The following is a 25,768-nucleotide window of genomic DNA, read 5'->3' as shown; positions in this document are numbered from 1 at the left end:
TTTTATTGACTAATTCAAGCCTTTCGGGAAAAGAAAAATTACCGTCAATACAGCTGACATTTGACAAAAAAGTGCAAACAAGATTTTCATTGAAAATTAAATGAAAGTGAGGGACAAAAAAAATTAAAACGTTTTTATCGTAGATGTGATAATCTCTACGGACATCTTTTTATGATCATTTCTTACGCATCACACTATTCGGGGTTTTCATTTATTTGTTGCGTGTTTAGATGCATTAGCAACAAAGTGTTACATTTTTTTCCGGGCCGAACTGGAAGAAATTGTAAAAATTTCCTGGGCCAATCCAGAATTTTCTCCATATATGAGCAGACGATGACGTAGCTGATCGCTAGACCAATCAAATTACAAAACCTATTTGATGGAGATTGTTTGTTGTCGAATGTAGTTTTAGGTATCCAAACTTTGTGTACTGTATCTGGAATAACTCCAATCAAAGGTAACAAGACAATGTGGAGATACCGATGTTTGTTGGAAGAGTCTCCGTTGACACAAACTACCTGTCTGTGATGATGTAGTTGGCGGCGTTGTGGAAGGAAGACGCTTTTACTCGCGGACATCGCGTTGTCGAGAACGTACGCGAAGCTCCTGAGAGCTACCATGGGTAACATTCACTGCTGTGTCCTTCCTTCACCTCGTGGTGGACCTGCAGTGAAAAACGAACCCTATGATAGAACAGGGCATGCCAACGAGACGTTCGAACTACCGCACATTAGCGATAGAGAAGGTAGCGGCGAGCAAATTGTTTGTGAAAGGGCAAGAGGTTATAGTGATTGCATGCTCGGCGAAGCGAATTGGATGATTGATGTTTTTTCGTCTAATTTCTTCTCAGATCTATCAAACCACAAAGGAACCTTATTTTTACATCGATCCCTCTCCAATCCAGGTAAGATAAATGACGGTTGATTTTGCATGTTCTTGATATTATAACTAGGGTGAAACACAATTCGATCATCTTTGAGTCACATGTTTGTGTTCTGTTCGAATGTATAAGATACTAGCAACCTTAACTCCTGTCTTGCATAAGGAACAAATCTTCTCTAAAACTTGCTTCGATTTTCCCTCAAAACACAGCAGAGTTGCCATCACCCGAGTTTGTGAAAGTACGACTCAAAAAATTGTCGTCTGTGTAATTCAGAATTTTTGATAACAGTATTTAATTTATCTTGTGACCTACGTTTCCATGTTTTGGATTAACATCATACTACAATTTAATTTACAAAAGGAGATTTCAAGGTGATTCAAAAGTAATTTGTGTCAACGTTCTACGGATCACGCAACTGGATCTTTTGGAGATCCGTGAGATTAAAATCCAATATCTTGGTCAACTGATCTGACCTGTTGTCTACACCACACATGTGATCCGTGACAACGCGAAATATGTTCTTAAATTCCCTCGAAAAGCCCTTATTATTGTTTTCCTGTGTAAATGTCTTGATGATAAATCTTTCTTTTTTTCCTGATGGAAAGGTATGGTATATAATTTTGTAGGGAATTTTTGTCTGCACCAAATCAAAATCTCAAGATTCAGACAATAGGCTAAACTAACTAACCACACCTGACTTGTTAGGTTATCGTCTTTGGTTGTAAATCTACTTAACCCTTTAAACCCAAAGAGTGACCAGGATCTTATTTCATCTAACTTTAATATTTCCGAATCATTCAATAAGATAATTAGAATAAAGGAAATAATTTCCAACCTAGGAAGCTACAATGGTTGACCTTTAACTCCCAGAAGTGATTTACATGTACCTTCTCCCAACAGTATCCATACACTGTCTAACAAACAGGTAATGAGATTACTCAAACTTATCAGTAAGAATTTGTTATCATGATATAACACCAAATTCTTGTAACTGAATAACAAGGAAATGTGTAACAGCTAGATGGGAGAATGAACAACCAAATCTTGGGAGTGGAAGGGTTAAACAAATTCCCCCTGTCAGTATCAAAGGAAATGTATAAAGAAGAGCATAGAGATATTGATGCTGGGATGTAAAGGGATAAAGCCAATTCTCCTGGAAAAGTTTCTCTTGTGATTTTAAGAAAAGCAACATGTGACTTTCTTTTTAAAAATGACTGCTGCTATGACTCGTCATAAAATTTTTAAATGTGGTGACATTTTGCATGACCATCACAGTGTTAAATTTAAGTTGTAAGCTGATTCCATGTAATGGCTATCTCTGTAAATCAACCCTTAAATTCTTGGGAATGATGCATTTTTGGCAAAGCCACACTTATCCCAGATGTGATGGCTGATATATACAGTGTGGATGGAAGATGAAAGTCTGAAGTCCAATGAGCCTACTGGGATCCTATTTATTTGTGAGGAAAGTTGCTCGAGTAACTTTCAGGAGGACTTTCAGAGAGGTTGTTTGAATCCTGTTTGAACACCCTGTGGAAAACCTTGCATACATCTTCAAATGCAACACTAGTGAACTATGGTTCCCAATCTGAGTGACAGTGAACAGCAGAGGTATTGAGATGCTGCACTTCCTGATTATCCCTCTAACTCCCAAGATCTGGTTGTGAATTCTCCTTCCTAGCTGCCACACAGTTCCTTGTAAATTAGTTAGGAGAATTTGATGTTAGATAAAGATAACAATTTCTTCCTGAAAAGAATGAGTATTCTTGCTACTTTTTTGCTGGATAGTGTATAGAATGATATTATAGGGAAAAGTGACGTGTTAATCACTTCTAAGAGTGTATAGGGTTATTTATAATTAATAAATGCTTTTTTGTTATCACTAACCCCTACTGCAATGCCCATGGTCATATTTATGACCAGTTATACTGGTCATGATGATACTTCTGATAAGATTATTAAACTAAGTATAATTTTCATTATTACAACGAGATTGATTAGATTGGATATAAACTAAGTATAATTTTTTTATTCTAAGGTAACAATGGAATGTTTCCTGGAAGACGTACATTTTCAACAGGAAGTGATTCAAGGAAGAGAAATGGGATGGGGGTAAGATCAGATATGTCCAGTATAAATGTATTATCCCAAAGGTTGATTAGAAAAGGATGCTTTAAATCCAGGCTTATTTATAGCCCTTGTTACCTATGAATGAAGTTATCTATCTATACGGTTTTTTTTGTTCATAAATGACCCCTTTTTTGAGGAGATGTTACTTTATAATTGGTGTAAAGTTAAAAATGTAGCTGATTGCCTCATTCAGCTAATGCTCACTTTTTACTGCACCAAGAGCATGGCGTAGGCTATGAGTAAGTGCACTTGAATCTGGGTCAAGCTGCACATCCTCTCCCTTGCTCTGGCCTAAGAGGCCGTCATATTGTGGTGGTCATGTGATCACGTGTTCTTCTCTCTCATTGGCTCTTTGAACCAAGAGAACAGGAAAATAGAGAAGAGAAGGAAATGTTCCTTGTGATGAAGGAGTTGTATCAAGTCCACAGGGCCAAAAATAAACCTTAAATCCAGCATGCCCTAGACAAATAGATTTTTAAGATGTTATCATGTTACCAGTACGTAACTGATGTCAATAATGCTCAGACTGTAGAGTATTTATATCTTTACCAAAAAAAAGTTAGAGGTTCTCTTTCCAATTACTTAGTTTTAAACTTAGTCATGCACCATAATTTGACTTTTTTATTTTCTCAAGGGAACTCTGACAAGAAAATGTAGCTCTTGTTCAACAATCTTTCTTGATGACAGTACAGTGAGTCAGCCCAACCTTAAATCTACTATTAAATGGTAAAGTATTTCACTGACATTAGAGAAAGGGGGGGGGGGGGATTAGGTATGACCCTCATAAAATTTTCTTGACACACCCTATTCCCCTTTCAATGATGAATTATCTGCGAGCGCTGGAGTTTTCTTATAACTAACATTGAAAGGAGGGAAGGGAGACGTCAAGCTGGATTTTTTAAATAATTTTTTGAAAGGTTGGTTGTCACAGTTACAAATTTTCTTGTGCCTTTTGTGAAGTGGCTATAGCAAACTCTTGGACACTTAGGAATGCAAGGTTTATATTTGATTTGATGATTATCTCTATAACTCGTTTTTCACTCATGAAATAAAAGCAAACGGCACAAACATCATATTGTGCAAATAATGCTTGTAGAATTCAGGTACACCATGAATTAACCTCAAAGTTAGCAACAATTAAGATATTTTCTTTACAAAAACACAGTCTTAAACTGTGCTATTATTTTTTCACAGTGTGGCTTTGGCAATATATTACCATATTAAGAACAGGTGGGTAATTGTTATGTCTGTTTTGAAGTGTACACATGTCCTGTTTTGTTTCTCTACAAACAGTTGTTATAAATTGTTTTAGCTGCTGTAATATATCTTAAAGTGGCTCTTTCAGCTGTTTTATTCAATAAACATGGGCCGTTTACCTCAGAATCTTTAGTTTTATAGAAAAAAAATAGGATCAAAAATTTATATTCTGCTTGATTTTAATTTGATTAAATTAAGATTGATTGCGATTAAGGAAGATTGTGACAAAGAAGAAACAGGAGCACATAATTATTGACACAGGGCAGTTTGCCATCTATGAATTTTTGTTACTCAAAATTTATCAAGGAGAACAATTTAGTTAATAGCTTATTTTGTGTTTTTGGTAATATTTGCGAGATATTTGCATGCACTTTCCTTTAACATAAGCAAAAGTACTGTTTGAATTAATTTTTTTCTTTGTTTATCCTCAAACGGAAGTTGTTGAATTTTTGTAAAACACTTATATTGTCATTTCTGCTACCCTGAAGGTAGACGTTTACTTTATTATGTTCGTAGTCTTCCAGTTTTACCAAACGATTGCCAAAGGCAAAGATTAGTAGATTGTGGTAAACCACATTCAAATGCAAAGTTCTTTTGTGCTCTGATGCAATCAGTACACAGGCCATACTTCCAATAATTACTGAAAGTGTTTTTTTTTTTTCTTTTTTGGCTTTAATTTGAAAAACATTTAATTTGTTGCTAGATTTACCCCACGCTGAAAAAACATCTTATTCTATTTCTTTACCGAGCTCAAAACTTTCCATCTCTCTTTTTCTATTCACAAACACAAGGCTATTAACAATGCTGATCCTAGAAGTATGCAGGATTTGTGTCATATGAACTTTTTAATAGACCTTGCTCACAGTAGAGTCTCTGTGGCTCAGTGGTAGAGCATCGAAGTGTGGAATCTGAAGGTCTGAGTTTCGATTCCTTATGGGAACTGAGAATATTTTCTTTGTCCCTTGCTTGTGAGAAGACAAAAAAACATATTTCTCAACATTTAGTTGATATAATATTGAAGTGAAGTCTCATTCTTTACTTCAGAGACCACGACGTGCGTTCTCTGGACATATTTGATGAAAAAGCTCACCCTCTCACAGTAAGGAACTTTTAAGGAATATTAATTATTTAAAACAAATCATGTGCACTGTTAAGAAGCATAAATCTGATTTGAGTGCATAATAAAGTAGTTATGTCACATACAGTGGTTTGAATCCCTTCATATAAGATATAAGTAAAGATATCTTGGACAACAACTGAAAACTTTAAATTAAATCTAAGAAAGTGCCATGAATTACCAGGTTCAGAGATTAGGGGATGGGGGAGGGGGGATTGACATTTTCATACACTGGTGACGCAGGATATGTCATGCTACTGAAAGATAGAAAACTAAAAGAGAAAACCTGTTGTAAGGTTCATGAAATATGCATTGCATTGTGGTTTATGGGATTGCCGGGGGGCATGATGCTATCCAAGAAAGCAGCTTATCCTTTGACCCCTTAGAGTGACCAGTATCTAACTTCTCTGAATCACTCTTGAATCAATCATGAAGGTCATGAGAATCAAGGAAGTGATCAACAAATTCTCCTTCTCAGTAGCAAAGAAACTGTATAGAGAACAGTATGGAGAATCTGCATACTGATGTTTATGGTTTAAAAGGTTTATTGAGCAGCTCAGTCCCCAAAGGGTCAGAGTTTTCTTTGCCAGTTTCCCTTAAGATTTCATTTTTGTTTTTAAAGCACCATGAATTAATTGTTCTTTGCTCTCCAGCATGATCCTGTGCCTGATTACTATGACAGAGTTGACCCAGAACACAGACATATATACAAGTTTATCAAAACTCTCTTTCATGCAGCTCAGCTTACAGCAGAATGTGCAATAATTACATTAGTAAGTTGAGCAACATGATAAGCATTCTTTTCTTCAATAACTGTGAATATATTAAAATCATAAAGGTGAACTGCAGATAAAGGAGTGAATATGAAAGTGATCTTCTCAGTAATGAACACTATTTATAAATAAGTGGTACGGAAAAAAGAGCTGGAAAAATTCAGGCCTGTACAGGATTTGAACCCATGACCTCTGCAATACCGGTGCAGTGCTCTACCAACTGAGCCAATTGGCTTGTTAGCTTATGGTTAGCTGATGTGGATGAGTGCCAGACTACTGTGCAGGAGGTCAGGGTTCAAGACCCAGACTGGACCCACACTCAGGGTCTTTAAATAACTGAGGAGAATGCACTGCCTTTGCTATGACACCTGCAAGTGGTTAGACATTCTAGTCTTCTCGGATAAGGACAAAAATCCATAGGCCCTGTCTCCTGCATCTTCTTAGTACTGGTAAGTAATACTTATCGCAGAGAGTAGGGGACGTAGTTCCTGGTGTTGTGGTCTGCCATAGTTAGGTCTGCCTACTTATCGCAGAGAGTAGGGGACGTAGTTCCTGGTGTTGTGGTCTGCCATAGAATCTGAAATTGGGGGCATTTGCTAAATCTCCTTCCAAAAAATAATTGCAAACTGCTCAATGCAGTCTGACCAAAGTCCCCTGCAAAGTGTTGTAAGGCGCATTTGATCATATTCAGATGTTAATTTGTGCCCAATAAGTAATAAATTATTATTATTATTATTATTATTATTATTATTATTATTGATATCTTGTTGGTGTGGTGCTATCAAGGGTCAAAGCCAGGTCTTACATATTTGAATTTTAGTCTTTTCTAGTTTTTTCGAATTAACTAATTTTCCTTAATAAATTATGTTTGTATTTTTTTTCTTCTTATAACCTGTAGGTTTATCTTGAAAGGCTGCTGACTTATGCCGAGATAGACGTTCATCCTGGAAACTGGAAAAGAATTTTATTAGGTGCCATTTTATTGTCATCCAAAGTATGGGATGATCAAGCTGGTAAGACGATTGCCATTGCACTGTCCTCATACCTTGATAAAATATTAGGTTAATGTAATTTAAAAGGTTAGGAAAAAATGTCCATCTTCTTCCCTTATCTTTGCTAATTTTGCTTGATTTGCTTTTCTTGATAGTATGGAATGTCGACTACTGCCAAATTTTAAAAGACATAACAGTTGAAGACATGTAAGTTTGTAAATATCCATAGTTACTGTCCTAAAAAACCGCGCCTGGTTAGCTCAAGTTGTAGATGTTAGACTGCCGTGTCAGAAGTCGAGGGTTCAAGTCTTAGAACGTACCAACACTCAAAGTCTTTAAATAACAATGGATAACGTGTTGCCTTTGCTATGACATCCGCAAATGGTTAGAAGTTATTAGTTTTCTCGGATAAGGACGGTAAACTGTAGGCCCCGTCTCCTGTATCTTCTTTGTACTGGTTAGCAGGAGAAGTTTAAGAACCCACACGTGGAGTAGGGAACATGGCCTTCGGTGTTGGGGTCTGAACTTGTCTTGTGTATTCGAGTTTTCTTTGATTTAAATCAGTTCGAGTGTAATTGTACTTTTCCTCATTTCGTTTGGCCTTCAAGTGTTTCTCCGAGTTATCAAGGACGATACATAATCCAGATTTAAAGCTGAACTGGGCCAGCCTGTCTAAATAGCGCAAATAAATAAATAAATAAACTGATCAATCGAAGTGCAAACCAACGACTGTGTGACATGACTTCGTTTGTTTCATATTTGCAGGAATGAATTGGAGAGAGCGTTCCTGGAGCTATTACAGTTTAATATAAATGTGCCATCAAGCGTCTATGCTAAATATTATTTTGACTTGCGATCACTTGCGGATGCCAATGACCTGATTTTTCCTCTGGAACCACTGAGTAAAGAAAGGGCAAGGAAACTAGAGGTGAGATATTTTTCACCATACTTTTGATTTACAGCTTGCAAGGATACTTAGTATCTCGTAATGACCACTGTTTTGTATTATTCTCAAGAATTTCTAGATTTTTTCGGTTAGAAGCGTTTCTGCATAAACCAATAGTGACTAATATTTGTTGAAAAGATTTACATCCATGAGGCGAAATGAAAAACATTATGAAAAGCTGCTTCTGTGCTAGGTGGGAGAACGTAAAAAAAAGTTTTTCGAAAATTTTTCAATGGAGCAGAATTGAATTTGCTTTTTATATTTCTCAGACTATAAATTTAGCCTTTCTCTGTGATGTTGTAGTTGGTACTCTGTTCGGTTGATCAATGCTTTTAAAATAGTCATCTGGCGAGCACCGTCAAGCGTGGGACGTGCAGGAAAACCATGCGTGCAAGGTGGAGCTCCTCTAGTCTCGCGTGTCTCGCCTCTCGAGCTTTCCACGCGCTCGCGTCGTGCTTGTCCTCGCTCGCCTTAAAAAGACCGACGCATTCCCTGTTGGTTATTGCATTGGTCTTGCTTTACATTTACACACTCGGTCATCTGACGCGTTTCACACCAATTGCACGCCAGCGAAAACGTTTTATGGATTGTGAACATTGTAATGCTCTATTTCTTCTTGCAGGCTCTTTCCAGTGTGTGTGATGACCGCGCGCACGATGTGACTCTGCCCATTTTATACCGCTCCAAAAGCGCCGATGCTCTGATCCCGCGTCGGAAAAGCATGGCTATTCTTTCATGACGAATTTTTCCAAACCGTGAAGGGTAAAATAGCGGGTGATAAGTCACAAGAGACCTGTTAGACGAGAGGAGCTTTACAAGCACAGTGTGCTCGGGGGGTGTTGTTTAGATCTGTTGAGTAGCGCTGGTTTACACCTGGGGAGGACAAAATGTCGGTTGGACATCTGGGAAAAATTGACGACCACGCCTTGCGTGACCGCTTTCGCACCTCGCGTGACCGCTTGATCAGCTTCATGTGTCCCGCAATCTTCCATGCGCATTGAGGAAACACACATCCGCGTCACTTTGAGGATCTTGTACATTGGTAGCTTATTTAAAAGGGTCTTTTTCCTGGCCCCATCGTTTCCAACAATGGCACAACTGTAGCATATTAGCGTTGCATTCACATTTCAAGCACCGACACTAAATCACTATAAAAGACACGGAAAAGGGAAAGACGAGGCCACAGTTGAAGACTTCACCATACTAAATTTATAAAAAGAAAAGACTATAATCAGCCCAAAGCATTTTGATTCTGGAGTGATACTTGGTTTTTTTGATGATCATCCAAGTAGTTTTGTCGACATCGAGGTTGTTTTAGTTGTAACTGTTTCCACCGGTTGATTTCTAAGGAAAAATTTCGTGATGAAGGAATAGTCGCTGACTGTTTGTCACGCACGTAACCTTGCCTTTCCTACGCCACTCCTAGAGAGTCATGTGATTAGACCCAGACTCTTTTCGAGTTACATTAATCAGAAGAAGTTTGAATGTGACCCGATATGGAGGTTTTTTGCGAGAAGTTTAACCAATACAAATAAAACCAGTCACCGACAAGATTCAGTTATTTCGATGACGTCTGACCTTCTGGGTCACTAGAATTCTGGAGAGTTTGTTTCTCAGACACTCTGTCTTAGTTTGGGACTACACGCGATACTGCAATTAATTGCTGGCCAGCATCATCTTTCAGTTCATATGACTCTTTGCCGAGTATTTTTTTTAATGATATTTTGACGATTTTGATTTTGAGCAAAAGAATGTTTGTGAGGGGCGTTTTTCTTTGAAGTCAGACTTGCGAATCGAAGTGTCAGATTAGTATATTTTAAGCCTGAAAATTGCGTTGAAGAACGTTTTTATGTTTTTATTGCGTTCAAAACAATTTTACACTCCTTGGTAACCCCTACCACCAAATATGGATGTGATTGTCTATAAGATGAATAAATGCGTCTCAATCAGTAACGATTTTAAATTTATTTTTTCAAGTAAGACCTTTAGTGCCTGCTTTATTCTAGAATTATTGTCCCTGGAGGGTAGGTGCGAGGACACGCATTACTTCTCTCTAGCCCTCTCTTGTTGCGTCCATTCACATCTCCCGCCCCTCGTCCGCGTACGTGTCCTTCCCCTCACTCGCGCACGTCTCCCGCTCTTCATCCGCGCACGTATCCCGACCCTCGTGCTTAACTCTATCTAGTAACTGCAAGAAGTCATGACGCCTGTTGTTTTGGCTTACGTCCGTGCGACAGAATCCCGTCGCCGCAACAATTTTCGTAAAAATTGAAGCGCTTAAAAAAACTTGTTGTGGAAGCTGTGCTCAAGATTCGATTTGTAGCAAAGAGACGGAGCAATTCAGATTGTTCACTCCCTCTTCGTCGGCGGGATCTGTCGCCTGATTCAAAATAAGTAGGGGAAAAATATCCAGGCGACGAATGAACTCTGGGAAGAAAGTCAAATCTCAGAGTTCATACGGTGCCGGTGCCAATCATTTTCACATCATCCTTATGCCGTTTCGGGAGGTTTGGGTACTAAACTACCATTATCCACTGCTTATTTCTTTTCACCAGTCTCTTCGGTTAAAAACTGCCCAATTTCGGCGTCTAGACACGCGCGGTAGCCCTCCCTGTGGTAAGCACTAAATAATGCGGGGGTGAAGAACTGGTTGAGAGTCGCGTGATGAGGAAATAATCCACACAAAATCCTGAAAAGAAGACAGATCATCTTAAAGTAATCACGAACATAAATTACTTCAGTCCGCATCGCAAAATATCTGCGTTCTTAAAGCAATGTTCTCTATAGCTATTGTCTCAGGTCACTAGACTTTAGACCAAATAAGCCGATTGAAGAACACGAACAGTTCGGGTTCGCTCATGGGTTTGATATCCGAAAAACGTCATTCTTACCCAGAACAGCTTTTACAGCAGGTCACGTGACAGCATTCACAACAGCAGCCACTCAGTCGGTCGACTTCCCCCGCTTCAAGGTCAGGACCGGTTCCCCAGTACTCATTGTTGATTGGTTGATGAGTGTGACTCAGGCAATCCTTCCATGATCGCGACGATCCAGTTAAGTTGGATATACCTTTCAGAAAGGAAAGTTAAAAATCTTGTCATTGATACAGGAAGTATGAAATGAAATCTCAAAAATATAATGCTATTCACCCTCGTCTGGATGTCGAGGCAGTATAAGTAAAATCTCCCCTTCCCCGACTTTCTCATCGCTCAAGCAATCCACATTTTTCTCATAGTAATCAACCCTGAACTTGTAGAACCGAGGCTTATAATTGTCGGGCATTTCCTCGAGCTTGCTTCGGATATCCTCGACGATGTCTCGACCGTCCATCGCACTAAAAGAACACCGCAGCCTCTTTCGCGCCAAATCAAGCGACCAGAGTAACTGAGTGGAAACGGGATTGCCTTCCCCCATGCTGCATCCGTCAACTACCACGATTTTCTTCAGCCTCTTTTTCAAAAGTGCTAATAGTCCCAGCCCTTCGATGTGACCGCCATCACTAAGGTTGAGGAGAGGCGGGGGAACTGGACCGAGATCGACAGTCCGAAGTAACAGGCGTGCAAATCGGACATGGTAGATGTTTACAACACACCATCTGAAAGCAACAAACACAAATAAAGCCGTAATTCAAATAACTATTGCTTGGAGGAATATAAACTAACCAGTGACCGATCAGGATAAAGGAAAGAAGCAAATTACAAGGAGCTAGTCACATCACATTACAAGCAAACTGTCTTAAAGGCGGGAGAGTGTCGCAATTGCAGCCATGGTTGAGAGAGTAGCACAAGCAAAACCGCTGAAATACCGGATAGGTTCTAAAACTCTTTTTAACCTTGCTTTATGCAATGTTTTTAGTATTTGAAAGCTTTGAAGAAGGAATTTTGCATTCAGCGACTCTGTTACCTCACAAACTTGTCGGCGCATCCGCCATTTTCTGGGCCCGTTGGCAAAGCAGCGGTAACCATCACCAGGACAACAATAGATAGATACCAGACCACCAAAATAGCATGCCAGTCATGACTCAAAAATGGCGGAAGAATTAGGGGAACCACAATAAACAGCTGTATAATGACAGGCAGGAACTGGAGGAAACGAAATATAATGTTGGCACTTTGTGATAAGATCAGATTAAGCAGTAGCTGTATGTTTTTATTTTTATTTAATGACTAAGGTTGAGGGTTATAGTTTCAGTCTGCCTCGTACCGGAGATCTATCTGTTAAACAACCAATAGGCACTCAAATGAGGAAAGGAACGCTTTTTCCCTTCTTCCCGTGGTCCCTTGCGCTTCGCGCTTGTTTCTCAGAGTGTAAGTTGATATCACGGTTGCGTGACATCATAATTACAAAGCAACTCCGCGCAACTGTTGAAGGAGGCTACAGGATTTTAGTTTGATAAGACAGTTTAACACAAATGAGGAAATGATAAACCAAGAATGGACAAGCATGGCTGAGGAGATCTAAGGATGGTGAAGATTGACGTGGATTAAAAATGCAATAACCGTAAGGAACTTCCTAAGATGACGTCATAACTTGTAACTGGAATTCGAAGGATGATCCAGGCTCAGTCTTCGCTCCTACATAACGTCAATGATCCAAATGTCTTTGTTAGGGCAAAAGAAACTTACCCTACAACAAGAAATTGTTGATCCTGCCACATCTCTGTCTGGATCTGATATCAGAGATTTTCCACCATGCACCCCCAACACCATTTGAAGGTTACGCACTGCCTCGGTCTTGACGTCATACACACCCATGTACAGCGCCAGAACAGCCGCTGATGTTGCCATGACATCAGACAGTGGAAGATCACGTGGTTGGATTTTTCCTGTTGGATACATCGTAAAGCTTGTCTTATTGAGATTATAAGAATTTTTTTGTTGGCGCCTACAGTGAAATAAAAATGCGTCATTGACCAAGTGGGAGGTCAAGATGGCTGGATATTGGCAAAGTTTTTTTTTGCCTATGTTTTCGGGAGGCGAGACGTAATCATCTTTAAAAAACGTCACTGCTTGTCTATTTGTCAAAAAAATACTGTGGAGATAATAATTGCAGTACCGGCAAAGCTTTTGTGTTCCTCCGGATTCTCATCCAGTCTTTCTATCCCCGTGGGAGACAGAGTGAGAAGCTCATAGGAGTCCGAGCGGACCCCAACAGGTTCCTTCTGCCAGTTGTTCACAACTGTGTTACAAATATATTCCGGTTTCATATCTGCAAGGTCACCTATCAAAAGCAAGTAGGATGAGGAGAAAAATCAATCCAACAGAGCAGTCGTAATTACTTCATTTGTTTACCGGAACCGAGTTTTACGCGAACGTGCCCGAGGTTGACCTGAAAAGTACTTCGCTTTGATCCGACTCTGACCAGGACTGGCCTGAGTTTGGCTCGAATAGAAATCAGATTAGATAATGCGGAAAAGGTATGAAATTAAACCAGCACCTTGCCCCCATGTATTTTAGGGGTTTTATTTTTTGGCTTCAAATGGTACATCAGTTTTATCTGCTTCAAATATTTTCGACTGCTCTAACTAAGTCGATCTAAGTCGAGCATGAGAGCTCGAGGATTCTCTCCAGCGTGAGTCCGGAAACATTTTCGACAAAACATTACAAACCGGCTCTTCTCTCATTTGATCAAATTAACATCTATATACTGTACCATGCAGAAATGATTAAATTGTCTTTGACTCAAGTATTGAATAAAATAAAAAGACCGTTTAGTTGAAACTTTTTCCTCATCAATTATTTTTTGAAAAACGCACTCACCCAGAGTAACGAATCCTTTGTCCAGTCTCTCCCACTCAGGAGTGTCTGCACATGAGCAAAACGGTATGACATCGTTGAAGGATATCCCAGAACATCCTAAGCACCCGGTGCTCTGAGGTGCGAAAAAAGCCTTTTGAAGACGCCATCTTGGAAAAGAAAACAAAATCTATACGTTAAGATAATTTCCCACCTACGCGGGTGTCCTTTGAGAAAAAATTCGTAAGCGCACTAGTTTCACTAAAATCCTAGCAAAATATTCATCAGAAGAAAGCTTAGTAAATGCAGTTTACGATAAAAATATAATTTAAGCGAGTTTTCCTTTCAGGAAGTGTTAGAAGCCGGTGGAACGTGAAACGGCTAAGGGTTCTTCTATTGAATTTATCGGGTATCGGATGCCGCAGTACGAGATTTTAACTCAGAAAGGTTCGTAAACAATTCGCGCCACGTCAGGAGATGATCTCACCTCCTAAACTGCAAATCAATGGGACAACGGGACCTCCTGGCGTCAATGACGATGGACCAAAATTCCACGGGAAAAGTAACCCATGGTAGACACGTTTTTATCTCGATCGCCCAGGGGAGCGTTGAGGAGAACGACGCAATAATAAGCAAAAAAGCTAAAGGCAAAGGAAAGTACCGCGGTAAAAATGGAAAATGTGCTGAGAGGGAAGACAACGACTCGACAGACAACTTTCAAACTTACGATTCGAAGCGATTGTTAATGTTTTTGTATCAAGGCTAGTACTTGCATAAATAAAAAGAAACCCGATTTTTAACTTCATGAATGACAAATTTTGGTTAGACGGCGAACTCTTTGTTCGAGATCTGGACGCTACGTGGAGCTACGCCAGTGCTGGTTGTTTTCACCAATAATTTTATTTCTGTCCTTGACAGAATGATACTCTTTCTGTCTTCTTTGGACCTTCTTTTTCTTTTTCTTCTTTGAAGGAAAAAAAGACTTTCTTTTGCTTTTGATTTTTCCATGAGCAAAGATTTTTCCAAAAGGAAAGAGCTTCCACGAGTGAATATTGTCAATTGCGCAATAGAAAAACATGCCCCAAGATGTGCAGTTGCTGCGAAAACTCCCCCGGGGAGTTCGCCCAGGTGCGAGATTATGACACGTTCCTGAGTTATTAGCTTTTATTTAAAAATACGTTTTTCCAAAGAACTCGGGTGCTTTTGTAGATTTGATATCTTTTTCTTTTGGAATCGTTATGTAAAATGTTCGAATTCAGTTTAGTCAAATAATAGGAAAAAGTATTTTTTCGGCCCCTGAAGGTGCGAAGTAACTTTAAAGGGGTGCAGGTTTATCATCACAGAGCAGGTTGCTTGTCAAACCCTCCAAAAACTTCGGTCAAGGCTAGATCTTTACATGAGACATGTTATAGATAAAAGTTTCTTTTAAGAAATAAGAATTGCGCACTGTGAATTATAAGAGACGGCATGTTTTACTGATCGACTTCCGCGGTGCGGTCGATTGCGTAAGCTCATTTCCCGAGAGGCGGCCGGCAGTGCAGCCTGGGGGAAGCACTTGATGGAAGTGTTCAGTTTCCAAGGTAACGTACTGAAGTTGCGCAAGTTGCGCAAAACTTCAGTAAGTTACCTCGGAAACCGAATGAGCGAGGAAAGATACAGAATACCATTTGTGGAAATTAAATTCGCACATTTTTCACAAAAGATAATTAGTCCTTTTTAGAATGATACCAATTCGTTTTCATTATTTTTCCAAAATTACTTGTTTTAGAACAAGAAGTGTTAATTTACACATTTGTCTATAGGTTGCCTGTTTTTTTTATCACTAATATCAAAGCTAAAGATAACATAGTTCACAATGGCTCACCTGTTGTATGTATGTACTGCGCCCATATTTAAAAGTCCTAAAAAGGGTGTCATCCAAAGAAGTATGGCAGATCCGAGAAGAGCCTCGTAAAAGAGATCCTCTGAATAACTGATGAATAAAACTGGACTTTTATACACTCGCCACTTTGTTACATAGGCATAAGCATACACCAACAGGGCTAAAGAGGCGGTGTTTCTGAGTGGCGGAAACCCAAGCCATAGAGCAATGCTTCCGAGTAAGAGAAAGCCGTTGACATACACTGAAGTATGTACCCTTAAAAATACTTCAAAAAACCATGGCAGAAAGGTCATTAGAAGCATAGAACCAGCGCTTACATAAAACACCTTAAGATTGTTACGGATAGAGAAATGACGGGGGTGGAAAAGAGATTTTAACACATAGAATCCCGCGCAGCTTGCGAAAAGAACACCAAAAAGAGTAAAAGTGTCATCATGGCTCTGTACGAACTGACAACCTTCGCTTTCTGCGGCATCTTTGGGTGCGGAGTGATTAGGGCAGTGAAATCCTGCGCGAAGTATATCACCAAAAATGTAATCCACCGAGAAAGCTGTGGGTAGAGCAAAAGCAAGAGATGTGAAAGCGGGAAGGATGATAACCACTACAATGCAGAGAAGAACCAACATTATGGAATCAATGATTCCAAGGAAGGGGTTCCTCCAGGAGCAGAAGAAACCGCTACGCTTCCGCAAGTGATTGAAAAACTTCCGGTGCCATTCTGGACTGTCTTCTTGATTGTGGTGATACTTCCAGTCGAGGTAGGAAGCCCCGGTAAAACCACCGCCTGAAACACAGCTCAAGTAATCCAAGTCGATCTCATCTTGAAGAACATAGCGCAACACACCAGAACAAAATGCAGCAGATCGAATCCCGCCGCCAGAGAAGGCTATACCTTTCGGGAATAACATTGCCGCGAATTTTGACAGAAGTCTTACTTTGTTGTTAAAAGCCTTGTTAATTTTTATCCCTTCTCTAGCTCAGTCGTCTCTTGGAGTTGTGAGCGTCTAAATTAACGTTCACTTTTGTCTCATTTATTTGTCATTTCCTGTTCTAATATTATCCAAGCCTTGAGGTTACAACTGTGTCGCACACAATGGGGCAGATGAAAATTAAACTTATTCTACATGGAAATGTAAATATAGAAATAGATGTCGCTTAAATATGACTTGTGGACACATCTGCTGAAACGTTTATATCAAATTCTCCATGAAATCATTTTTAACGACATTGTCCACTTTAAATTACGAGGAAAATACCAGATATGATTAAAAAAGAACATGTAAGTGTTTGGGTTCCTTTGAAATAAACAATTATATGGTAATTTACTTGGTTTCAAAAGAATGACGTATCCACACAGAATTATTTTGGCTAAAATAAGTAATGATACAAATTTAATCTGGTAATATGATTTTTAAGAAATTGCGAACGAGAATGAATTCATCTTCCCATGAGAGATTTTAATCAAATGTCATCGTATAAGTGCGCTTAATTAGCAGAACAAATTTTTTTGGAAGAAAAGTTACCTTCTTAGCGCTGGCGCAAAGATTGGGACATTTCTATTAAAATTTGTCATAGTACAATTATGGTATAACGTTTGTTTTTCAGCGAGGTGTTAGTTAGACTAAATTTCTCTCGTAAGTTTTATTTCAATTTCTTCAGAAATGAGCGAATTTCTTTGGAGAAACACTGTTGCCTTGACAACAGTTAGTCTGTGTCAGACTATGTGGCAAATAAAAGCGGGGGAGGACAGATCCTAGGAACGAGGTTGGCCGTCAAATTGCGGTGACAAGTGGAAAAGCGAGGCGAGAAAAAGAAGAAACGGGTGGAGGGGAGGGGGGGGGGGGCAAAGAGAAAAACCTCACAGATTTTTGTCGCTCGCTCATTCGTTTGGTCTAAGGGGCTAGGTAGGAAACAGAACACCCTCGCAGACTCTGTTATTCGCTACTTTTATCTTTTTTGTCTTGGAATACTACGTGCTCGCAAGACCAAAACATTTGGAAAAAAATTAGTGATCATTTGTTTGAGGAGCATTGCCGAGCTCCACAACGGCTATCATCCGGCTGTTCTCACAGATAGTTTATATCGACTCCTGAACCCCTAATTTTTGTGTTCCAGTATTCATGTTAACATTTAGGTCTCAACTGAGCTCTGAACTTCAAAGTGGTCGATTAACAGTTTGTTACTATCAAAATTACAGTCACATTATAAAATGTAACGACTACCAAGCAATTTTTTTTAAAGAATTACCAACACGTGTTTATATATTGACATTCCTTTAACTGTTTATAACCATTTCTGGTCTTTCCCTTCAGTCTTGTCCCCCCCCCCCCCTTCCAGACTTTTTCTGTCCCTAACTTTTGAGATATTCTACAGTCGCATAGTAGTTTTTAAATGAGTATTGCCAATATGATCGGTGCAAACATTCGTGAGGCCCTCTCAAGCAATCAAAGCAAAACTAAAGCCAATAACGACTTGGTCGTTAGTTACATGTTTTAGGGCTGTTTTCCAGCCACCTTTTTGTGAAGTTAAACTCTGATATTTTAGGAATATGTGTTTTTTTGACTTTACATTTTTACACTTGACTGAAAAGCGTTCTAAAGCACGTTAATTGTGACAGTCAAGTTATGCCATTATCGGCTGGCCAGTCTTTGAAAAACCGGTGTAAAAGTGTAGAACCAAACCGTAATAGCTGAAAGTCAAAGATGTAAGCTACTGATCTCCTGCGCTTTCATATCCGATACGGAGCCGGCAGGCCGTCTTTTAGCCGCATTGCTTTGACTATGAGACAATTCTGCACCAGTTCTCCATTCTCTCCTGCACAAAAGCTTTCTGAACGCGCGTCTAAACTCTGAACCCGTAAACGCGTACAGCAGCGGATTGAGCGAAGAATGCAGGTATGCAAGCCAGCACGTGACAGTATCAACAAGCTCCACTGCGCATGTCTCTACACCTTCGTCGATAAGAATCACAACATTAATGATTTCAAAAGGCAACCAGCAGATAACAAAGCACAGCACCACGATCCCAAGCATCTTAGCGATTCTCAGTTCCCGTCCAAAAGAAGTCGTTCGCGATGACGCCACTGACGAAGCCCTATTTGATGACGTCATGGTATTAACCCCAGTACGCTGGGCGTGCCCTTTAGCGATTGTATAAATCTTGAAATACAAAATCATCATAATAAGAAAGGGGAAGATAACATTTCCGATGAGGAGGAAACCATGAACAAACGGGTTCAAGTCAAAACTATAAGTCTCGTCTTTCGGCGGATCTAACAAAAAAAGCAATAAAATTGCAATACTGAAAGAGTACAGCCAAACACTGGCTATCATGGATTTGGCCACCTTCGACGTCATCCATATGGTATAGCGAAGTGGATATACCACGGCTAAATAGCGGTCTATACTTATTGCTGTCAGATTTAACACGGAAGCTGTTAGGAAAAGAAAAAAGGACGCGTTCCATAGATTGCACACGTACCCACCCAAAGGCCACCTGGGGAAGGTTATCCAGTATATGACGTCAAACGGCAAAACGAAGACCGCGACCATTATGTCTGACAGGGCAAGGCTGACTATGAAATGCTCCGAATATGAATGCAGATACGAAAATTTTACACTTGCTATGCACACGAGCGTGTTGCCAAAAAGAGAAGTAATCATAATCATAAACATAAATACTAAACCGGCGAATGTCAATCCAGAGCCAAGATGATTCTCGCAAAGAAGTAAATCGAAGCCATGATCTTGAAACGGATCCGATCCATTTCCCATTTGTAAGGTATCTTGAGGTCGTCGCTGCTTCAGCGAGGAAAGCTTAAAAGACGAAACCATGAAAATTGGAAATGATGAGTTATGCTTCAAAATTAAGAAAGTGAAAGTTTCAATCAACAGGAGTACCGATAAATCTGAACAAACTGTAAAGATACCTTCGAAATACTCACTGTCAGCTTTTTGATAAAGGCGTTTACCGCAAACAAGATTTTAAAGTCGAAGGTTGTATTTTCTCCTTTTCAACTCAATAGTTCTCCGAGTTAAACAGATGCGTTGCTCTTAATTTACGGTTCAACAGGCGACTCTAACCAAACCAAGTCAACAGCATATCAATCCACAAGATGGTAAACAGTTATGTACCGCCGAGTATTTGAGTAAAGTGAAAATGAAGTTATCAACTGCATAAATTAAATGTACTCCTGCCGTATCTATGTTGTTTATCAGCCTTCAGAGGTATTGTTCCCAAAATTGTTGTTATTAAACGGCGGATCTCTCTTTACAAGAAGACGCGCGTTATATTAGCTCATCAGCCAATCCCTGCGTAAATTAGATCTTCGGTGCTCTCAAAACTACAGGAGAAATAGCCACCTTATCTCAATCATTCCCTGACACAAGATGTTTCGTCTATGTGTGATTCACTCACTCAACTGGTAAACTCTAACTGAGTGTTCTTTTCACAAAAGCCTTCGATGTACCAATTCCTTATGCATCTTTTCCCTACGACTAAGCTCTATCTGAAGATACCTATTTTAATTTTAAATAAATCCAATACCAGTAAAGCATATGTTATCATTATTTTAAAGTTGACGGTGCAAACAGATTTGCCCCGCCCATAGCGAAAATTGATCCTTCTCTACAACTGCGCACGACATTATTTTCACTAAAAGAGCAAACACTGTATAATTCTGAATGAGGTGTTGCTTTTCATTAAACAAAATATACACCTGTTCTTACAAATTTTTGAATAATTATTGTGATTTTGCAATCGACCTTCAAAATCTCTTCGATTTTTAGCGGCTTATTTAAAAGTATTTTAAATTTTGCTACAACTTCCAAGAGTATAAATTGATTGACGTTAAACACACCGTCGATTTTTCACAACTTTTTCGCCGTGTTGTCATCATCAACTGCTGTACAAATATCTTGAAATTGCGGTTTTGTCGGCTACCAATTTGTTGGTGAAAAATTGTGCGGTTAGGGATATTAATAGCAAATTTAATATCTTCTTTGAGTGAAAAAGTAAAAAAAAAAGGGCTAATGCATTTTTTCTAAAAATTAAGAAAAATCGTCGGACACTGATGTATTAATTGTGGACATTTGCTTGACGATCTTAATGATTTTGAATCAATCACGATTTCGAATATAAATGTCATCATATTGACTCTTCATTGCTGTAAGAATTTCCACTTCTCTGATGCATGTATTAAGAGACTAACTGCCGCCAATCGTTTGCTTTTTTTTTGAAAAAAACAAAAACGTTCATTTTTATGAACATATAACGTGCAAAAAGGTTCTTATCACCTAGATTTAATTTCCGAGCTTAAAAAAAAATTAAAAAAATCACCGACTGATCGCCCACCCACGCTGCTTTTCATATAACTGTCAATCAAGTTGGAGACAAATAAATCGTTCTGAATAACGCTTTGTTTATATTTAATTTCAAGAAATTAGCAGTTTACATTGTGGACTGAAAACTAATATACCGGATCAATTTTGAAACACGAGTCGTAACGTTTAAATTTTCTTGATGTTCTTAAACAAACAGAGAGGAATGTACAAAGTTATCTAATTAACTGAAATCCTTTGCTGATTCTTTTCTTCAATTTTCGTTTGGATCCAAAATAATGAATACAATGTCGGAGATTAGCGAGACTCGTGCAACAATAGTTTTACAGCAATTTGCTCATTGCTGAAGTTAATCACTTGCAAATCACTAAATGTTCTTGAAACACAACAGAAGTATCCAACCGTTCCCGACAAACCTAGGGGCCAGATCCGACATCTGTCGACGACATCCCGACGACACTCGCGCGATGGTCGATATTCATTCCCAATCCTCTTCATATTTGAGTTAATCCCAGCATGCCTTCTGCTCTTACAAATGAAACGTCACCAAAATCCAAGATGGATTCCGCAGTTCTTGTAAGGGATTTGAATTTTTTTCTAAGGAGTTTCGTCGTTATACTGAATATTTAGGAAACTTTTGTATTAGATAGTAACGTACGTATATGAAAAGTTTCGAAACGCTTGGGAACACGCGAGTTATTCTTTCGATTCAATGCTCTGTTCGCTAATTTATCCGCTCGATGCATATCTGTACGATGTTTGACCAAAATGGTTCGCTTATCCACAATTTAGAAGTCTTACCACTGATTATTCTTGTTTTTCATACAATAGGAAGCATCCCTGTACACAGTTAAAGCGATTGCAATTCTGGATAATGATGGTGAACGAGTAGTTGCGAAGGTAGATAAGATTTACTTTATCAATTCAACATATTTATGGCCTCATGTGTTGCCTACATGAACATCGTACATGTGAACTTGATATTATTTTTACTCTACTAAGATTATAAGTTGGGTTTATTTTATCTAAGGAATTTCGACTCACATATTCAGCTGTTAAGCTTGACATGATTTTTAATTTTTTTTCTACTGTTGTAAACAGTGTTCGTTCCATGAGGTTATTTCACATAATGTTTAGATGAGAGACCTCTTATTAAAACTGATAAAGTCTCCTTTGAATGGTCAGGGTCTTGTAAGTACCTAAAACTAAAAAATATAAAAATTTAAAAATAAAAATATAAATTATGTATTTTTTCAGCCATAAACCTGAATGTGAAAAAGTACATAAGTAAATTTCCAATTCTTTTTATTTACATTATAGTACTATGATGACCAATACCAAACCACAAAGGAACAGAAAGAGTTTGAAAAGAATCTTTTCAACAAAACACACAGAGCAAATGGTGAGCTTTCTTATCAATTTTATAACGTTAAAATCACACTGCTTTGCCAAGTTGAAATACTGCTAGTCAAAATGACTGCTGTTCAACTTAGGTGACTGGTCTTTTTGGGTAACCTGTCATGATGACCAAAACAGACACACTTTGGAGAACTGATAGCATGTTCCCTTTTTTTTTCATGTCATACTTTTTCATAAATGTGCAGGGCATAGAGATGACCATTATTTTTCTTTCACTGATTGCTTGTTTGTTTTTCTCTTTTCAGCTGAAATTATAATGTTAGATGGCTTGACGTGTGTGTATAGAAGTAATGTGGATCTCTTCTTTTATGTTATGGGTTCTTCCAATGAAAATGAGGTAAATGTCTTTAGTGGGTTTCAAATGGTATATTTATTTACTGTTTGTTGCAGAAAATTTGTAAATTTTCATGGATATACAGTCAAACCTGTATTAAGCTACACTGTATTAACCTTTTAACTCCCAGATCAAATTTGTAATTCTCATTACTGTCAACTATACAATTCTTATCATGTTAGTTCAGAGAATTTAGTTTCGAATCAATTAATCATCCCCATTGTGATATTTTACTTGATTCCCATCACTTGTCTTGTTGACATCATATTGATGTTGTAAGGAGAAATTCTGTCTTGGTCACTCATGGGAGTTAAAAGGTTAAGTGATCAAATGTCAAAGTCCTGAAATTCTTTCCCCTTAAACACTGTAATTTTTAATTTTCATCTCTCTTAAGCGGTCTCCTCTGTAAGGCGATCGTGGTTGAACTTTTTCTGAGTCCCAACAGCCCGTTTGTATTATCTTCCATCTGTATTGAACAGTCACTTAAAGGGGAACCACTCAATTAAAATTAAGAACAAGCTTTCAAGTAAATTTAATCCATAGAGAAAGATGTTTTTCATCTTGTCACAAGTGTAGGTCAAAGAAAAAATTCCGAGTCCCCATGAGGAATGGAACCTTAGACCTTCAGATTCCGTGCTCCGATGCTCTAGCACTGAGCCACAGAGACTCTACAGTGAGCGAGGTTTATTACAAAGTTCATATGACAAGCGTCCTGCATACTGCTAGGATCAGCAATTTTGATAGTGTCATGTTTGTAAATAGAATAGGAGAGAAGGAAAGTTTTGAGCGCAGTAAAGAAATAGAGAAAGATGTTTTTCATGTTGTCGCAAGCATGGGACAAAGAAAAGAGTCCCCACGAGGAATCGAACCAAAAAAACACATTTTGACTTGTTTAACCCGAATTTTATCTTTAATTACCACATTAATATGTGCAATGTTTTTTGCAGTTGATTCTTGTAAGTGTTCTAAATGCCTTCTATGATGCAATCAGTCAGCTGCTGAGGAAGAATGTGGAAAAGAGAGGCCTAATGGATAACTTGGATGGTGTTTTGTCAATACTTGATGAGATTGTAGATGGAGGGTAAGTACTGTTACAGTGTTCCCTAGAAGCCCTGGTTGTGGATGTCTTCATTGGCTACCTGTTTCTGAAGCTCAGAATGTTTTCTAGCAGCCCATATTGGCGTGATGATTGAAATAACCACTAAAACATTGCTTTAGAGTAACTTGGGATTCCAGCATGCTATAGGCTTTTACTGAGAGCTCTGATTGTCCAGAGCATATTAAATTTTACTCAGCACTGAAGCAGTATAACCCTGTTTTGCTTTCAGATCATGGCTTTGACTGTTTCCATCATGAATGAATGATTTTTTTGTTTGTTTTCAACAGGGTAATAATGGAATCTGATGCTTCTTCAATATTGCAGAGAGTTGCCATCAAGGTGAATTTACTCTGTTACTAATTGTAGTATTATTGAATCTACTTTATTTGAGATAAGCAATCTTGAAGTTATGGTTAAGTTTATTCCAATAATTGCTTGAAAATGTCCATTTCTTTGCTGTAAATTCAAATGTTGTGTTTTCTCTCTTTCAGAATGATGATGTACCAATCACAGAGCAAACAGTGGCCCAGGTAAAAATTTTATGTTCATAGTGCTCATGTTAAAATTACTTATCTTGTTCCTCATGGTAGGATCTGTGAGTTTGTGCTGAAGTTTCTTTACCTTTTTTGTCCTTCAGAAACCAAGTAAAACCACTTATCAGTAAATTGTAACTGTCAAATTAAATTGAATCACTGTAAATTCAATTGATAGTGAGAGCAAGTAAAGGTTATTGTAGACTACCAGGAATTTCACGATTCTCTGCTTTCCTGAATTGTTCTCAACAATGAGAACAGAAATAGTGGACATCCATGATTTTGTGGCAGTTGCCTTACAAGACTTATACTGCTCCTGAGGAGTTTAGCAATATTAAGTCAAGAATTCAAGTTACTTTTCTAGTTCCAATGGGGATTTTCTTAGTTTCTACTCCTAATGATTATCTCTTCATTTCATTCTTTCAGGTTCTCCAAACTGCAAAAGATCAACTAAAGTGGTCTCTTCTGAAGTGATCCCTATTATTCGGGAATTCTATCCAATATTGTTCTATTTAGAAAAAAATGCAGACACTGTTGTTAGGCATCTGCTTTGGATCTTTAGTTATCTAAATTCTGCTTTGGTTTTCCTATTGAACTGGTCTTGTGGAAAAAAAATGTCATCATACTGTACCAAAGGAGATGTAAAAACAGCAGAGTGAAAGTAATCATTAGTTTTTTTTAATTTTTTTAATTTTTTTTTTTAAAGTTCTGCTAATGTTTATTTGGTTGCGGCAAGGTGTTTGGCATTCAGGAAAGAAAACTATGCTGGAGTACTGTTCTTTTCCTTGTTTTTCAAATATGTTCTGTTAACTTTTGACTTTTGGAACCACTACTGTCAGGAGGGTCACTAAAACAAAACTGACCAGTCATCTTACTGGAAAGAAACAATGCTTCCAACTTAATTTGACTATGCCAATCAGTATTCAGGACCTGAGCAAGCAAAGATGGCAAATAATTCAGGTGGGCTTCTTAATTTGTTTTCAGTGATGAGACTGGTCAGTTTTGTTCATGTATCTTGCGTTACAGAAGGTTCCATTTAGGTATGCTACTAGCAATGTATCTTTTGGTTTTTTTTTGTTTTTGTTTTAGCCTAACAGGTCTATCAGTTAGCCTGTGAAGGTAGACAGATTCATGACTGCATTGCACCATCAAAACAGCAAACTTTATTTTAAAGATGGTGTGACTTAGTCTCAGACAGAAAGTATGATCATAAGGTAGAAATAATAATAATAAAATGGAACTTTAAATGGTATTTCCTGAGTACAATTTTTATCAAAGGGGTAAGTTTCTAAAGAAACTGTGGTTCTGTGTTGGTGGGAGAGTATAACA

The 25,768-nt window shown here is 38.4% G+C and overlaps 4 protein-coding genes across 4 annotated transcripts; 2 read left to right on the top strand and 2 right to left on the bottom strand.

The window, feature by feature from the left end:
• The first annotated feature begins 394 nt into the window (after positions 1–394).
• On the top strand, positions 395–10,051 carry LOC131779511 (cyclin-Y-like protein 1). The gene is made up of 11 exons (XM_059096073.2): positions 395–745; positions 851–904; positions 2,922–2,995; positions 3,648–3,739; positions 4,208–4,243; positions 5,315–5,369; positions 6,041–6,160; positions 7,059–7,173; positions 7,308–7,359; positions 7,918–8,080; positions 8,721–10,051. The coding sequence occupies exons 1-11, from the start codon at positions 619–621 to the stop codon at positions 8,835–8,837; spliced, it is 1,005 nt and encodes a 334-aa protein (XP_058952056.1). The 5' UTR covers positions 395–618; the 3' UTR covers positions 8,838–10,051.
• LOC131779532 (uncharacterized) lies at positions 9,933–16,729 on the bottom strand. Its single transcript, XM_059096094.2, has 8 exons — positions 15,698–16,729; positions 13,858–14,003; positions 13,154–13,318; positions 12,724–12,923; positions 12,002–12,180; positions 11,248–11,693; positions 10,990–11,167; positions 9,933–10,787 (listed from the first exon to the last, which is right to left on the bottom strand). The coding sequence occupies exons 1-8, from the start codon at positions 16,621–16,623 to the stop codon at positions 10,637–10,639; spliced, it is 2,391 nt and encodes a 796-aa protein (XP_058952077.2). The 5' UTR covers positions 16,624–16,729; the 3' UTR covers positions 9,933–10,636.
• Positions 16,730–18,411: 1,682 nt separating this feature from the next.
• Positions 18,412–19,548, bottom strand: LOC131779531 (D(1A) dopamine receptor-like). The gene has a single exon (XM_059096093.2). The coding sequence runs from the start codon at positions 19,546–19,548 to the stop codon at positions 18,412–18,414; it is 1,137 nt and encodes a 378-aa protein (XP_058952076.2).
• A 2,030-nt stretch (positions 19,549–21,578) lies between these two features.
• On the top strand, positions 21,579–25,691 carry LOC131779494 (coatomer subunit zeta-1-like). Its single transcript, XM_059096056.2, has 8 exons — positions 21,579–21,630; positions 21,886–21,954; positions 22,375–22,456; positions 22,719–22,810; positions 23,755–23,888; positions 24,194–24,245; positions 24,398–24,436; positions 24,866–25,691. The coding sequence occupies exons 1-8, from the start codon at positions 21,613–21,615 to the stop codon at positions 24,911–24,913; spliced, it is 534 nt and encodes a 177-aa protein (XP_058952039.1). The 5' UTR covers positions 21,579–21,612; the 3' UTR covers positions 24,914–25,691.
• Positions 25,692–25,768: the final 77 nt, after the last annotated feature.

The sequence above is a fragment of the Pocillopora verrucosa genome, chromosome 13 (genome assembly GCF_036669915.1).
Source record: "Pocillopora verrucosa isolate sample1 chromosome 13, ASM3666991v2, whole genome shotgun sequence".
Classification (NCBI taxonomy): domain Eukaryota; kingdom Metazoa; phylum Cnidaria; class Anthozoa; order Scleractinia; family Pocilloporidae; genus Pocillopora; species Pocillopora verrucosa.
Note: the sequence above shows the minus strand (reverse complement) of the source record. Positions and strands in the feature narration are given on the sequence as shown.

What these genes read in the sequence shown, in the direction of transcription:
- LOC131779531 (XM_059096093.2), bottom strand. Translation starts at nt 19,548, where the DNA reads ATGGTTTCGTCTTTTAAGCTTTCCTCGCTGAAGCAGCGACGACCTCAA.
- LOC131779532 (XM_059096094.2), bottom strand. Translation starts at nt 16,623, where the DNA reads ATGTTATTCCCGAAAGGTATAGCCTTCTCTGGCGGCGGGATTCGATCT. An exon ending in GGAACACAAAAGCTTTGCCG is followed by an intron (nt 12,924 to 13,153) that starts GTACTGCAATTA and finishes TGTATCCAACAG; the next exon opens with GAAAAATCCAACCACGTGAT. An exon ending in TGCTGTAAAAGCTGTTCTGG is followed by an intron (nt 10,788 to 10,989) that starts GTAAGAATGACG and finishes TCTTCTTTTCAG; the next exon opens with GATTTTGTGTGGATTATTTC.
- LOC131779511 (XM_059096073.2), top strand. Translation starts at nt 619, where the DNA reads ATGGGTAACATTCACTGCTGTGTCCTTCCTTCACCTCGTGGTGGACCT. An exon ending in AAAAAGCTCACCCTCTCACA is followed by an intron (nt 5,370 to 6,040) that starts GTAAGGAACTTT and finishes TTTGCTCTCCAG; the next exon opens with CATGATCCTGTGCCTGATTA. An exon ending in GACATAACAGTTGAAGACAT is followed by an intron (nt 7,360 to 7,917) that starts GTAAGTTTGTAA and finishes TCATATTTGCAG; the next exon opens with GAATGAATTGGAGAGAGCGT.
- LOC131779494 (XM_059096056.2), top strand. An exon ending in GTGAACGAGTAGTTGCGAAG is followed by an intron (nt 21,955 to 22,374) that starts GTAGATAAGATT and finishes TTTACATTATAG; the next exon opens with TACTATGATGACCAATACCA. An exon ending in GATGAGATTGTAGATGGAGG is followed by an intron (nt 23,889 to 24,193) that starts GTAAGTACTGTT and finishes TGTTTTCAACAG; the next exon opens with GGTAATAATGGAATCTGATG.